Genomic DNA, 16,013 nt, shown 5'->3' on the forward strand with positions numbered 1-16,013 from the left:
TATATGAATGCTCTTAGATTCAACAGAATATCCAAATCAAAATAACTGAGTATTGACTATTGGCCTTGTATCTTGAACAGAACTAAGAGGATTAGATATGAAAACTGGAGTATTCACCTTACGACAAATTAAAACGGCTACAAACAACTTCGATGCAACAAACAAGATTGGGGAAGGTGGTTTTGGATCTGTGTATAAGGTGACATACAACTCTACTACCCGTAGAGGAGATCAGAGTAAAGAAGAGGAAGAATGTGCATCTGAATGAGCTGGAGACCAGAGTTTGAAACTTAGAGAAGAAGAACTACCATAATATCGGCGCAGTAACCAGCAAGCAAAGCATGAGAGGTTTGAAAGAAAAAAAATTGATTCATAAACTTAGGGGTTGTTTGTTTGCCTTTTAATGGAACCATTCAGCGCTAAATGCTGAACCGTTCAGCATTCAATGTGTTTGTTTCGCACCTCTGAATAATTCAGTGCTGACTGATTCAACAAAGCATTGTTGAATTATTCAGCACAGAAGTACATTCTGAATGATTCAAAGTCATTATCAAACAACATGTCACATTCAGAGTTAATTCATACAGAGCCTCTGAATCATTCAACGCTTAATCATTCTGAAGTAAACAAACAACCCTTTATCCCTAATATTTGGTTAAAGTATAAGTTATATCTTATACAATATTAAGATTTATAAATTAGACTCTAAAATTATACTTAAATTCATAATGATCCAAAATTTAATAGATATTTAGTGGGCGGGTGGATGCGGGGCGAGTAAGGTCTCAAACTCATCACCCACCCACTACCTGCGACAGGTACCACTTTCTAAATCCACACCCGCTCACTACCCACGACGGATACCACTTTCTAAATCCACACCCGCCCACTACTCACTAAAGTTATACCCATCCCCATCCCAATTGAAGCGGGTACGGTACGAAATCCATGAAATTATACCCCGTTTACCATCCCTATCCATTATTATTGCCTTTACCCAACACATCTCCCAATTATTAAACACAAAATTGAAATTTAAAGAACTCTCAAGAATAGTGAAAACCCAACAGTTGCATTAATCTCAGTGCCAAATCCCTGCCTTAACTTCAAACGTCTAATTATGCCTCCACTCCCTGTACTCTTCAGACCTTCAAAATTTAGCATGCTTATTTTTAATTTCATATTGTGTTAGTTTTTTTTCTTGTTGGATTTAAAAAAAATTAAATTCCAATGATAAAATTGTTGATTTATTTTATTAAAATTTGAATATATTCTTTCAGTTTGATTTTAATTTCTAAATAAAATATTTAAACGCATTTAAATTTGAAGGAAATTTATTAACAATATTATCAATATGAACTAAAAGTAGAGGGATTGAACTCTGGAACATTCGAAGAGTACAGGGACTGGGTAATAATTAAACCTACAAGCAGTAACGATCATATTTTTCAAGTCTTTATCTTCTTCACATTCATTGACCGATCTCTTAGTTTTTTCTTGCATTGATTTTATATTATCTGTCACTCTCCAAGAAGACGATTTTCTTCAAAAGGGTGTTGGGAAAGAGAGATTAAAGTGAACTTTTTTGAAAGAAGTCGATCAGGCTAATAATGGGTTGCTCTTTTCTTGCTTGTTTTTCTGCTTCCAAGAACAAAAAAAACACCAGCATTTAGTCGATGGAGCTTCCTCTGTTGATCAGGTTAGCTTTCTCTTCACTTTCAGCTTATAAAATTCTTGGGTTTTTCTTTTTTATTTGAATAAATTTGTTCAACACAGAAACCCGAAGCCAATGAAGCTGTTCGATATAGTAAGGAAGGAGATTTTTGGAAACCCTTTAACCCCATCATAGTGAAGAAGTAATGGCAGTCCAGTTTCAGGCCTTTATTTTCTTGATTACTAATGTTAATTCATGCATGTGTTGAGTTTCTTGTTTCATGTCAATTCATGTAGAGAGAAGCTAGGGAACTATTGAAGAACAACAGTGGTAAAAAGCAGGTAGCTTTAGATTTGAATGTGGAGACTCATGATGAATTGTCTGTTGAATCATCTGATAAGGAGATCGAAGGAACAGTAAAAAGAAGTGGATCTTGTGTTTTGAATTTGAGTGCTTCGGCTGTGGTTTGTAAGTCTCAAAACAATAGATATCAGGGAAAGGCTAACAATGAGCCACAATTGGACATGGAAGAGACATCTGAGTCGCTGTTTTCGTTGTCAATCGAATCCAGGAAACATGTTTGTGAAGTTGAATCAGATGAGAAGGATGAAAGCAATCAGTTCTGAATCCTGTTGAAAATCTTGCTCAATGGAAAGGAGTGAAGGCAAAAGCAGGCTTACCAGTGAAGGATGAAGAAAAGGAGAACATCAATGTGGAGCAATGTTCTGATTTTAAGCTCAGAACTCCGAGTTCGAGACTATGTTCCAATGGGAAGAAGCTGGTAGGGCAAGAAATTGCTGTTGATACAAGTCTTTCTAGCTGGTTAATGGGACCTGAAAACACACCGAATACGAAGGGTAGTACTAATTCAGTTGGGAATTCAGCAGCATCCCTGAAAACAAATTCACCTAGAAGCTATGAAGATAGGGTTGTTTTAGGAGCACTAGCCCTGGAAGAGCTTAAACAACATTCCACATCTACTCCCAGGGAGTGCAAGAGCCAGAGGACCGATGAAACAGCTATCATTGGGACTGTCGGGAGCTATTGGAATCGTACCGGCCAGATAATGGATGCTGATTCAAGCTCTCCACACAAAGGAACACCGATAACAAGCAGCAGAAACATTCAGGTATACGAATTGAGTTTTCAGTTGATTCTCATGTATACATTTTACATGTATGGTGGAAGGATAAATACTTTGGTTGTGCAGGAAGAGAGACCGAAATGGAATGCTATACCATTTGAGGCAAGGTTGGAGAGAGCTTTGGATATAGGGACTGCAGGAGTATAGCATGCATCTGCTGCATTCTCATGAATGTTTCTGTTGATATGCATTTTTTTGTTGCTTGATTTGTTTTATTATGTGAAAGCATTAGATTTAGTGAAGAACTGAACATCCTCTTGGAATTCTCTCTAATTGATTCCTGATTTGGATGTCTACATAATTTGAGCTGCTTTAATAGCAAAATAATATTGATTTTCCTCCACCAATGAATCTGATTATTGAACTATTTTAGGGCTAATGGATCCCAAACCTCATCATCAAATCTATCCTGGACCAAGATTTTCCATTGCACCCTTAAGCAAGTACCCAGGCAAAATAATACGTTTAATGTGCTACATGTTAAAGATGAACTTAAAGATTTCTGTAAATGGATTTGTTTTGGTGTACAAATGGTGACTGACCATGGTTGGATGTTTGTAGTTTCAAAGCTACCTAAACGTTTATATAAAATTGTCTTTTCAAAAATGACAGAAATAATGGCAACAATATAGCAAGAAAACAATGAATTCCCTACATTATTTTCGTTGTGCTCGTCTTGGCTCTCTGTCCTTTGGCAGGTTTACATACACTATCATGGATTAATTTACATACATTATATCCGGCAAGGATATTACATATCATGGAAGAGCCGCCTTATCTGGTCGATGTCTGCTGGCATTAATGTGACCGGGCAGCGCTTATACTGTGACAATGAAATACAACACAAATCAAATAAGTTATTCAAGCTTAAAAATAAAGAAATAAACTACTAGCAGAAAAGAACAAAAGATGAAAATCAACATGGATAATCAAATTTTACACATACATGATTCTTTTCACTGAACCTTGCATGGTCTAAGCTTATAACAAATAACCTTTATAAACTAGTAAAAACAACTAAATCTAGTAAATGCATGAAAACTTGGTTTTAAGAAGTGGGTGTCCTTGAAGTTGGATATGAGAGAAATTGTTTCTCATCAACAGCTAAATAAAACATATTGAAGTTTCACTTAAGATTGGAACAGATGAAACAAGGATAATATGAATTGTCAATTTTATGACATGATAAAAGGGTATCCTTCCAAAAAGTAATTCATACATCCTATGAAGCCATTTTGGCAAGTTCAACCACATATCATCATATCTGAACTGTGAAAAGAAAAATCATTTGGTTTCACCAAATAGGGTTTGAAGGCCAGACCTGAGAAACATACTTGTGTATGCAAGCATAGCAGAAGACAAATCCTGAAACTGTAACTACTGATGGATTTGTGCGCTTCTGTGAGCACAATGGACAGATTGTTCTATCAGGCGGCAAGGGGATCCCATCTTTGGCTACCTGCAAGTGAAATATTTGGTTGAGCAAAAGGGTGACAAAAGCTTTCCTTGCTTATTTCTTCTATTTTCTGATTGATATTTGATAAAATAGGAACTGCTGCCAAAATCCTCAAATGGTTGCATAGTTTATGACCAATGCAATAAAAGAAACAATGCCATCATATCCTTGATGAATATCACTGATTTAATATATCCATCAATTTATACAATGAAACATATGTACATAAACAAGCTCATAAACCATTCTCCACTTTCTTAAAATAAATTATGAGGAATTGCTTGTGTGTGGGTGAGTATACGTGAGGAAGCAGAGAGGTGAATTTCTCACCTTTGGGGGTGGCGGTGGCGGAGGAGGTGGATACACAGTAGGAGCTGACATTCTCTCCTCAGCAGATTGATACCACCATTCCATCATCTATGATTATGGAAAAGGAAATCATAACGAATTCCATTACTATTTCCAGAAATAAAATTGACTGTTAAATGAAAATACAGGTTTCAAGAAAAAAAGAAAAAAAAAGCATAGCAAAAAAGAAGTTAACATGCAAAAACTTTGGAAAGGATGACAACGTTAAGAATTGTCAGATTTTATTGATATTAATTATTAGACCTCAATAGAAGCATGCAGCTTTTTTATTTTATAACCAAGTTAAATAGAAATCCAAAAGTGAATGTAGGTTAAAGCAACACTACAAGAGTTTAAGAAAAGATTATGAGTCATCATGACATTCTGGTAGGGCTCACTGTTTTGGCCTAAAGCAAATAAGAAACTGATTGGTTTAGTTTGGTTTGGTCCAGCTATTACATATTTTTGCTTAGAAGAATGTACTATCCGTAAATATTTTGCATATAATATGTTTTTCAGATATAGTTATTATAGTTAACGATAATATAGCATCCCTCAACCCCAAGTGGTAAAAAATTGATAACCAGTAAACTACACTTACTTTAAAGATGAACACTGCCGCGATTAAACCAGTTTGTGCATAGTCCAGCACCACATATGCACATTTAAGCAAAGCTCCTTGTACCGCCTGCAGGTATTATATTGTCTAATGAGTATGCTAACTTTAGCATTAGCTAAAGTTAGATATGATTAACAATCCTAACTAAAACATTTAGAGAAACATACCTTTACCCATGGAGGCCCCCGAAGCCTCTCGCGCTCACGACTTCGAATTTTGGAAATTCTAGAGGAAGTATCCATCTATCTTGGCATCAAAATAAGTATACTGAGTATGTGTGCATATATCATATAAATAAGAGCAAAATGAAGAAGTCTGCATGTTATGAGGGTGTGGAAAAAGCATGCAGCAACAAAAATACTGCACCATGTATATTAGTGTAATAAAACATGCAGTAAGAGAACATAAATTATATTTAAATCTGATACCAATTCTTGTCCAGTTGCTCGACAAACATGAATCCCAAGTGCATGTAATCCAACAGAATAGAACCCAGTTGCATCCAGCAGATATAAAAGTTGATAAGTAAATGTTAGTCCTGCCCCACAAATGTCGATATTAGATTAACGCATGTATCTTGAGTTCCAACCAAAGCATGGTCAAAAACAGATAATGGTCATTCAAAGCTATTTCAAAGAATCATATAAATATGATTGTGGAAAATTAGAAAACCTACAATATGGGGACACAAATGAGAGCTCCATGTTTGGCAACCACAACTTAATTTTTAACTTATTACTTGGCGATCACGACATATCATTGCTCACCCCTAGCCTTCTCAATCACAAGTTCCACTTTAGGTCATGGTAGTCCATGCACAATGATTAGATTAATAAATTGCCTTCATTATTGAAAACATGGAATCATGGATATAAAATGATTACTTAGATCTGAACACACCTTCAGCGGTAGCGTGTATCCATGGATAACATAAGCCTATAATTTTCTGAATATTCTTCGCCAATTGGGTTCTTATTGTTGTTTCTGCTTCTGTTGATGTTCTTGAAGCAATAGAGGCCTCCCCTTCAACAAAGTAGTCGATATCTTCAAATCTTTCATCACCAGGACCCCATAAACTTGCTTGAAGCCTGGCTTCCCTTTCTTTGTTATAAATTGAGTGCAATTTTGACTTAAGGTATGGCAAAACAACCTAGAAAGACATAGCAAACCAGAGGTTACTACTGCATCTAACAAAGGTTGTTGGAGGGAAACTGGTGATAGAGCATGTAAATGAGTTCAAACTGTCAATACCCTAAAGTAATGTTTTACAAAAAAATATGTTCTTCTACAAAAGAACATTTGCAGATTATTTGTTCATAAGGTTAGTAAAAGATCATAACAAGGGGGAAAAAAGAAAAGAAAAATAGATGCAGAATTCTACCAAAAATACAACTGAGAGAACTCTTTGACGCTTTTCTAGATTAGAGTGTTGGATCCCATCACTACTCTTTGATCGGATGTCAGCCTGTTTTATTCTTATTTTTGCTGCTCTCCTCCGCAAGCCATATAAAGATTCAGCGAAAGAAGCATCTGTATAAGAATGTTATATTAGAAAAATGAGTCTCATCTAGTCAAACATACATCTTCCAACTGCAACTAACAAAATTAAATTAAAATTTACACCCAAACACTGCAAACAACATATAATGGACATTACTATAATCTTCCAAATTAAGAAACAGATGTTGAATTCCATAAAGGGATAATAATGATAGCTTATCTACTTTCTCGTATACATAAAATGACCATGTTTTCTCAGGGTGAAAAAAAGAAAAAAGGGGAAAAAACCATGTGCTGCTACCTCCTTCCACGAAGCAAACATGTTAGTTGTAGGCTTGTGGTTAAGGTTCATTAATGTTTAAGTAACGGAAACAGTGTCCTGTATGTTACATCTAATGATGGTCTGCTACATCTCTCTCAAAAAAAATGATGGTCTGCTACAACTCATTTTGGACAAGTGAGATCATGGAGCAGAGTCAAGCTATGAAATTTAAGTTCTACATATCATATTGAGAAAACCAGAATGAATTAAATTACCACAAATTTCCATACATGACTCCGTCTCTGCTTATTCTCCTACTCCCTACAATCTTGACATTCAACATCTTCATATGGAAGGGAATAAATTTCAATGGGTGAACAGATTCTCAACAGAATGAAGACATACTGAACAATTTTCAACACCTTCTCCACTATCAAAGATTACATTATATTTCACACAAAATGTTATGAATTCAATGCCAACTGCCAAGTCAGCTTCCACCTCAGCACGAGCCAAGTCAAGCCAGGAAACGTGAGAGGCATCATCCACAGAGGCTTGCTGACTATGTGTAGTTAGTTATGCTTGTTTGGGTATTATAGATAGGAAAGGGTAATGAGGGGTTATTAATGCATTCTGTTAAGTGTTGTTTGCTTCTTCTCTCCTCTGTTTTCCTAAATCTGCTACTATTTTTTAGAATTCAATAAAATTCATTACAATTCCTTTGAATTCATATCACAGAAGCAAAAAACAGATCCATAGTTCACAGAGGCACAATAGAAAACTAAAAGTAACTCCACACATAAATTGAACACAGAGTACAAAACCAGTGAAATCGGAGGCAGCATTAAAGTTTAGAAGAACACATGTAATCTGGAAGAAAACTAGAACCAGGGTACATGAAAACACTATCAAGAATGCGTGGAAATAGGAAGATTCACGTACATGCTGAACAAAAATACCTAGAAAAGAGATTTTTAAGTAATAAAGTAACTAAGAGAAAATCAAAGCAGAAGGAAACCTGTAGTTCGTAAGCTATGCGTCTCAAGAACCAACATCAGCAAAGCATAGAATTCATCTTCATAGTCTAACACCTTATGCAGAATTGGTCTTCTCAATGCCAATACCTATCAATCCACGAATAAACCTCAAAATATTCAATATCCAGTAGCTATAATAACAATAATTAAAGCCACACAAAACAGTAGTCATTGAAGCAATCTGAAAATAAAAAACTAAAATCAATCTACAAACTGAAGCTTTCTCCCAAGGCAATTAACTAAAATAATCAATTTATTTCATTCATCTTAACGAAAAACTAAGATTGACCCACTAATTGAATAGGCAAATTTTATAGAAAAACTGAACAATTTTGAGAAATCAAGAAGGAAAACGAAAATGGGTGTTTCATAAATATATAAAAAATCTTTTTTTTTTCAAACGTAAAGACAAAAAGATAGAGGTTGACCCCGATTGAGTAAGTTAGGGCTGCACGGAGACTAGCCGGGAGTTGCTGAGCTGCAGCCATTTCAAAGAAGGTGGGACGAGTCCCTTGTCCTCCCACTTGAAACAACATCTTCTTCTTCTGCTAATCTCTTCGCCTGAAACTTCCCAGCTACCGGTATCTTGATTTGGCGCACCAGCAGCTTCTTTTCTTTGGTGAAGAATATTTATTAATTTAGGTGATGTTTGTTTTTGTAGGGTTAAAAAGTTTGTAGTCTGTGTATTATATTTGTAGGTATTTATAGTAGAAGAGGTAGATTAAAAGTCTGTATTTTGTAAGAAGAAGACTATTTAATTTTTAACGTATGTGAGATTTAAATAATTTTAGTTTATAATACTGAAAATTAATAATCCATATAATACATAATAATTATTTAAAATAAATCAATCCATATTTTAAAATAATTAATTCATATAATAAATTATTTAAAATAAATCAATCTATACAACTACAATAATAAATCAATCGATATTTTAAAATAAATTAATCTATACAAATAAATTATTTAAAATAAATCAATTCATACTAATAAATTATTTAAAATAAATCAATCCATATTTTAAAATAAATCAATTCATACTAATAAATTATTTAAAATAAATTAATCCATATTTTAAAATAAATTAATTCATACTAATAATTATTTAAAAAAATCAATCTATATAAATAATAATCATCCATATTTTAAATAAATCAATCCATACAATAAATAATAAATCAATCCATTTTTAAAATAAATCAATCTATACTAATAATTATTTAAAATAATCATCCATATTTAAATAAATCAATTATACTAATATTATTTAAAATAATCAATCCATACAACTAAATAATAATAATTATTTAAAATAAATCAATCGATACTAATAAATTATTTAAAATAAATTAATCCATACAATAAATAATAAATCAATCCATATTTTAAAATAAATAATCTATACAAATAATTATTTAAAATAAATCAATTCATACTAATATATTATTTAAAATAATCAATCCATACAACTACATAATAATAATCCATATTTAAAATAAATCATCCATACTAAATTATTTAAAATAAATCAATCTATATTTTAAATAAATCAATCCATACTAATAAATTATTTAATAAATCAATCCATATTTTAAAATAAATCAATCCATACTAATAAATTATTTAAAATAAATTATTTCAAAATAAATCAATCCATTTTTAATAATTTATTTTAAAATAAATTATTTTATAATAAATTATTTTATAATAAATTATTTTAAAATAATTATTTTACAATAAATTTTTTAAAATAAATTATTTTAAAATAAATAACCTTATTAAATTATTTAAAATTATTTTAATAAATAACTATATTTTATAATTATTCTTGAAGATATTTGAAGACCTTTGAAGACATAAAACCAAATCTGCACCAAGAAAAGCTCACGCAGACGTTTGAAGAGCTTCTGTCTTCTAAAAAACAAACAGTATGCGAAGCCTAATGTCTACGCGTGGTCTGCGCGACTAGGGGTGTAAACAAGCCGAGTCGAGCTCGAGTATTGCCGAGCTCGACTCGAACACGAAAACTTTATATGTAAGCTCAACTCGACTCGAAAACTCGCGAGCCTAAAATTTTCAAGCTCGACTCGAACTCGAAAAGGCTTGAACTCAAAAAATATTTAAGAGCTCGATTCAAGCTCGAGACTCAAGCTCGATTAAAGCTCGATTTTGAGCTCGATTGAAAAACTCGATGCAAGCTCGATTGAGAAGCTCGATTAAAAAGCTCGATTTTAAGCTCGATTTTAAGCTCGATTCAAGCTCGTTTCAAGCTCGATTCAAGCTCGTTTCAAGCTCGATTCAAGCTCATTTCAAGCTCGAAAACGAGTTAATTTTTATTTGCTGAAACTCATCCCCTTTTATACACACACTTTACCCCTTATTCCCCAAACACCACCGATGTGGGATATCAACTCACATGACCAACTGGCATCCCCCTAAACGAAGTCGAAAAGCTTCATCTCTCTGTGCTCAATACCAATGTATTGCCTTTCGGACAAGCCACTCTTGACATAACCATTGTTGCTCAGGTATTGTACGATTTACAGGTTAAAACCCTTGACTTAAACCTCGAATATTCCATGGTAATTAACTTATTATCGTCGACTCGTCGTCTGCAGATGGAAGCTAAGTTTTCGATGACAGTGAAGGATCTCGTGAAATGCCTACAACTGACTTTGCTTAAGTTCATCTGATATGAACAACTGCAAAACAAGATTTTTACATATTTTTTTTGGATCAGTAATGATTTTATATAGTTTATATTTGTTGGTGTTTTTTCCCTCAAACCTTAAAGAGAGAAACAATAACCAGTGACCTGCAATTATATTCAATAGCTCGGAGGATCAAGGTTTTGAAGCAAATGATGGTTTCCATGTGTTTAGTAACTATATTTTTTTCGTGGAGCTCACCACGTTTAATTTTTCCCTACTTGGCTCGGCTGTATTTGGATTTTCCACCATAGCTATTTAGCTTCAAGAGGTTTTTGAGGGGTTTTGACCTGAAATTATGTAAATGATCCCTCTTTCCCCTTGCTCTTCTTCTTCTTCTTCTTCTTTACTTGATGAGCTGAATAACAAGCTTCTTCTTCTTTTCCCTCTCTCTTCACTTAGATATCAATATATATTATTCGGGAGATAACAAAGATGAACCAAAGTAGGATAATAATGAACCGAGTCTTAAAAATTTGAAATTATCAAAATTAGTATTGTTGGACAATCGTTAGAATGGATCGAAATATTAGTATATCAAAATTTTAAATGAATTTTCATCGATTTTGAGTGAATTTCAAAGAAAATATTTCCATGAGAATAAAGAAGAGTAAAATACGAATATTTTGACACCGATGGTGATTGTATGATATTGATGTTAACCTCTTGACTAGGGTATGATAAAATATGATCCCATCGTTTTAGTTGTATTTGTACATCAAATCTCCGTTTACATTATGTTGTCAAGTCAGCTCTTGAAATATTGTGTTGGTGAGTCAGTGTTTGAAAGCAATGACGGTGTCGATAATCATCATTAAGATATGATAAAATCATGTCTTAATCAACAAGTTGTGTATATTTTATTTTGCATGTTGATATGTTTATGTATAAGTACGTGAATGATTTATTTAGGAGTCGCATAACATCATTTTGCATAATTTGTATGTTACCTTCATGTGCATAATTTAATCTCTATCACATAATCGGATTTAGGGTTTAGGATTTAGGGTTTAAGGTTCATTACAAATACATTAATTAATAGACTTGGTACCGATTTATGAGGTAAGTACAATATAGTATATTGATATTAAATGCTTAAACCCTTAATATTTATGATATTTGAACCCGAAACTTGAAAATACAACAACAATTTTAAAAATTAGTTATTTAAAATATTATCATTAGAAATATATTAAATATTTTTCATTAGATAAATATTTTTTTTATTAATTTAAAATAAATAAAAAAATAATTTTTAATCATTTTCAATTCAAGAATATTTTATTCATCAATAATGTATTTTTAATATATTTTTAATAATGTAATTTTAAAAAATCAAAAATATAATATAATATTTTTTCGAGCTGCTCACGAGTTTTTCGAGTCGAGTATCGAGTAGCTCGTTTCGGCTCGTTAAGAACTCGAGTCGAGTTCGAGCTCGAGTCGAGTCCATTCCATCCGAGTATTTATCGAGCCAAGATCGAGTCGATCTCGAGTAGCTCGCGATCTGTCTCGTCTCATTTACAGCCCTATGCTCAACGCAGACATAAGTGATTTGAAGAGCTTGCACAGTGAAAACAAACACCACCTTAGTTTCTTTGTTCTTTGTTGCACTTGTCTTCGGATGACAAATTTCAAGGTCTTTGGTTCAGCTTCATTTCGTTAGGATGATAAATATTTATTTTTATTTTTAATACATTTAATATAAAAAATAAGTGTATGAATTATATATATATTTATCTAAGTCTCTTATTATTTTTTTATTAATATAAATATCTAACATTACAAATATTATTATTTTAAGTGTTTAGCTATAATGATAGTTAAGAATTTTCATCAAATGACAAGTATCGCATTTTTCTATTGTAGACACTCATTTTCGTCCCATTTTTTTATATATATACATATATATGTTATATAGTTTAAAAACATTTTTAAAAAAACATATATATAATATATAGTTTTAAAAACATGTTTGAAAAATATATATATTATATAGTTTTTAAAACATTTTGAAAATAAATATAATATATAACTTTTAAAACGTTGAAAATATATATATATATATTTATATATTATACAGTTTTTAAAACATTTTGAAAATAAATATAATATATAGTTTTTAAAATATTTTTGAAAATATATATTATATAGTTTCTAAAACATTTTAAAAATAAATATAATATATAATTTTTAAAATATTTTTAAAAATATATATTATATAGTTTTTAAAACATTTTAAAAATAAATATATTATATAATTTTTAAAATATTTTTAAAAGTATATATATTATATAGTTTTTAAAATATTTTAGAAATAAATATAATATATAGTTTTTAAAATATTTTTAAGAATATATATTATATAGGTTTTTGAAAATATTATTATTATTATTATTATTATTATTTATTTCCTTTTATTTTATTAACTTTTTTTTATCTAACATTTGTTTATTATTATATTTTCTAACATTTTTTTACTTTTTTAGAAGAACTCCAACCAATCAAGGGTAAGTAATTTGGATCGGATTTTTAAATTTAAATTTAAACTTTTTAATTTTCGCAATTAAGACAACCGATAAATTAATTGGTACCGAAAGGGCGGTTCAAGGGTGCTAATCATTCCTTGACCGTAACCGAATCCCGAACCCGACATGTTTCTGGTACAATGCAGATCAGGTAAGAAATAGGGTATCCGATCAACCCATTTGTTTTAAAATAAATAATCGGTGACGACTCCTAATCCATTTTATCCAAGTCGAAGCCCAATTCCGGGCCCAACCGAAAGACGGTTCCGACAGCTTGGCGACTCCACTGGGGTCAGGTAAGTGAGTCAGGCTGAAATTAATTTTCGGTTGTCTTTTTATGCGAAAATGTTAAATTTTAATTTTAATTTATTTATTCGATTCCAATTATTTATCTTTGATTATTTTTTTTAAATAAATAGTTGTACTGACGTTTTTTAATGATTTCAGATTTTTTTTCAAAATTGTCATCTCTAAGCTCTAAACCCGAGTTCCGAACCCGTCTTAAGTGGGGGTGAAAGCGATGCATTCGTGTGAATTTATTCACCGCATATGCCTAGCAAGTAGCCTTCGGGATTCATATACCTTATGTCCTTCGTGTGAATTTATTCACCGTGCGGGCATAAGGGAATGTGTCCTCTCGAGTTTAACTTAGTCCACACAAGCCTGTGAAGGGCTTAGGACTGAGGGTCTGATAAGCCCAAGGGGCACCGGCAAGGAGAATTCAAGTACCCTTTTTAGAACCTAAACCGGGAGAGTACAGGGAATTAGAGCCCACCCCAATACCTCATTCCAAACCCTAGGATGCTTTGTTTCCTGCTTTATTTTCTGTTCAAAGCATGTGAACTAGACAAATATGCGGTTAGGATTTGTTTGAAATTAGCATGCGGGTTAGAAATCATGTCTGTGTAGAAATATTAAGCATGTTTGGGTAGATTATCATATGGGGTTGGATTTTTTTCATTTTTTTTATTTTGATTTACCTCACTAACCCCTTTTATTTTTTGTTCTATTTCGTTTTGTTTTCATCATTCGCTTCATTTAAAACGAGGTGTTAATCCACCAAAAATGTGTTTGTTAAACATGAATAATCTGCATTAATGGACAAAGGGATTATAATACAAAGAGATAAAATGCTCAGAAGCCCAGCCGTGGTCAAAGAACACTCGGAGGAAAAGGTTGTAGGGGCAAGACGAGGAAAATGTTACTCACCCGGAGAGTCCTTTCGAAAATTACGAGAACAAGATGAAGAAACCCTAGCTAAGCTGGAGACCATTATGGATAAATTCTAGAAACAAGTCGATAAACTTCGGGTGGAGGGCTCCGATGGCACTTTCGTTTGGAACAGGCTCGACATATAGTGAAAGCCGGAGATACAGTCCTTCGAGACCTTGTTTGGGCAAGCAGCTCGTCATCTGCACAAGTTTAGCCAAAGGAACCAGAATGGTTCGACGGGATATTCAACCGAGGAAAAAAGGCAGAAGACCAATCAACTTGTCAGAAGTTATGCGGGATCTATACCATCAAAAAGTTTTCTGTCTCTTCAGACGTAACACTTTTGTCACCAATAAGGGTTATTCAGAATAACAGGCACATTTTTGGATCAATGCCTCGGACATTTCATGCATCATGCATTTAGACATTTTGCATTTTCTTTGCATTCACATTAACTAACATATACATGTCACATCAAAAGGAACAAATACTGGATACACCGTCTCAAGTGTCGGACACACCCCATCCGCATAACACCCGTTTGAAGAAGAATAGGATAGAAGCCAGAATTACACAAATCGAGGAGAATATGTTGAAACTACAGAAAGAGCTAGAAGACAAGATAAACCAGAACATTCGAAATACTCTGGAAACAATCATGAAGAACCAAGAGTCTTTGGTCGATCAGATTGTTTCCAAGTTAGTTGGCTAACAACAGACTAGTGCATCTGGGGCAGGTTCACTGGAAGGGGTAACTATACAACCTACCCCGCAAGTGGTTATCTCACATGAAATCTTACCAGAACTTCGAGGGGACTCATCTGCTGCAAAAGCGAAGCCCTCGTCCTCTGTATTTAACCCTAAGAACAATCCAGGTTATTATCATGTACTTGATTTGGACGAAGATGACAAAGCGAAGAAGCTGGAGGAAAAAATCAAACAATTAGAGGACCAAATAAAGGTAGTCAAAGGAGACCATGACTACCATGAAATCGATACAGCGAAACTTAGTCTAGTCCCGGACTTGGTTCTTCCTCCGAAATTTAAGTCCTCGAAATTCGAGAAGTTTGACGGGAACAATTGTCCATCCGCTCACATCACCATGTTCTACCGAAAGGTGACAGGATATGGAGGAAACAACCAACTCCTGAGAGTCTGTCGGGCTCAGCCATTCGGTGGTACAACTAGCTAAGTCGGTCAAATATCAAGACCTGGAAGGACCTGGCCAAGTCATTTCTGGAACAATACAGGCATGTCAATGACATAAGGCCAGATCGAGTTATGCTACAAAGCATGGAAAAGAAGCATAATGAAAGTTTCAGGTAGTACGCACAAAAATGGAGGGATTTGACTGTGCAAGTTCATCCACAGTTAGATGAAAAGGAAACCCGAAAACTCTTTGTGTAGACCCTGAAGGCTCCATACTTCGGGCACCTAGTTGCGATCACATCAGGAAGCTTTTCAGACTTGGTTATGGCCGGAGAAATGATTGAGTCGGCCATAAAGTAATTCAAAATTAATGATGGGGAGGCCAGTAGGAAA

The 16,013-nt window shown here is 33.2% G+C and overlaps 2 protein-coding genes across 2 annotated transcripts; one reads left to right on the plus strand and one right to left on the minus strand.

The window, feature by feature from the left end:
* The first annotated feature begins 1,537 nt into the window (after positions 1 to 1,537).
* Positions 1,538 to 3,048, plus strand: LOC120133530. The gene is made up of 4 exons (XM_039150100.1): positions 1,538 to 1,699; positions 1,777 to 1,856; positions 1,951 to 2,783; positions 2,865 to 3,048. Exons 3-4 carry the CDS (start codon positions 2,481 to 2,483, stop codon positions 2,943 to 2,945), a joined length of 384 nt encoding a protein of 127 aa, XP_039006031.1. The 5' UTR covers positions 1,538 to 1,699; positions 1,777 to 1,856; positions 1,951 to 2,480; the 3' UTR covers positions 2,946 to 3,048.
* Positions 3,049 to 3,280: 232 nt separating this feature from the next.
* On the minus strand, positions 3,281 to 8,658 carry LOC120133529 (peroxisome biogenesis protein 12-like). Its single transcript, XM_039150099.1, has 10 exons — positions 8,449 to 8,658; positions 8,002 to 8,107; positions 6,603 to 6,751; positions 6,122 to 6,371; positions 5,650 to 5,759; positions 5,389 to 5,463; positions 5,204 to 5,290; positions 4,585 to 4,671; positions 4,120 to 4,257; positions 3,281 to 3,621 (listed from the first exon to the last, which is right to left on the minus strand). The coding sequence occupies exons 1-10, from the start codon at positions 8,554 to 8,556 to the stop codon at positions 3,550 to 3,552; spliced, it is 1,182 nt and encodes a 393-aa protein (XP_039006030.1). The 5' UTR covers positions 8,557 to 8,658; the 3' UTR covers positions 3,281 to 3,549.
* Between the last annotated feature and the right edge of the window lie 7,355 nt (positions 8,659 to 16,013).

This window comes from Hibiscus syriacus, unplaced genomic scaffold, assembly GCF_006381635.1.
Source record: "Hibiscus syriacus cultivar Baekdansim isolate YM2019G1 unplaced genomic scaffold, ASM638163v2 tig00110584_pilon, whole genome shotgun sequence".
Taxonomy (NCBI): Eukaryota; Viridiplantae; Streptophyta; class Magnoliopsida; order Malvales; family Malvaceae; genus Hibiscus; species Hibiscus syriacus.

What these genes read in the sequence shown, in the direction of transcription:
- LOC120133529 (XM_039150099.1), bottom strand. Translation starts at nt 8,556, where the DNA reads ATGTTGTTTCAAGTGGGAGGACAAGGGACTCGTCCCACCTTCTTTGAA. An exon ending in GAGCAACTGGACAAGAATTG is followed by an intron (nt 5,464 to 5,649) that starts GTATCAGATTTA and finishes ATGCCAAGATAG; the next exon opens with ATGGATACTTCCTCTAGAAT. An exon ending in TACACAAGTATGTTTCTCAG is followed by an intron (nt 3,622 to 4,119) that starts GTCTGGCCTTCA and finishes TCATTGTCACAG; the next exon opens with TATAAGCGCTGCCCGGTCAC.
- LOC120133530 (XM_039150100.1), top strand. Translation starts at nt 2,481, where the DNA reads ATGGGACCTGAAAACACACCGAATACGAAGGGTAGTACTAATTCAGTT. An exon ending in CAAGCAGCAGAAACATTCAG is followed by an intron (nt 2,784 to 2,864) that starts GTATACGAATTG and finishes TTGGTTGTGCAG; the next exon opens with GAAGAGAGACCGAAATGGAA.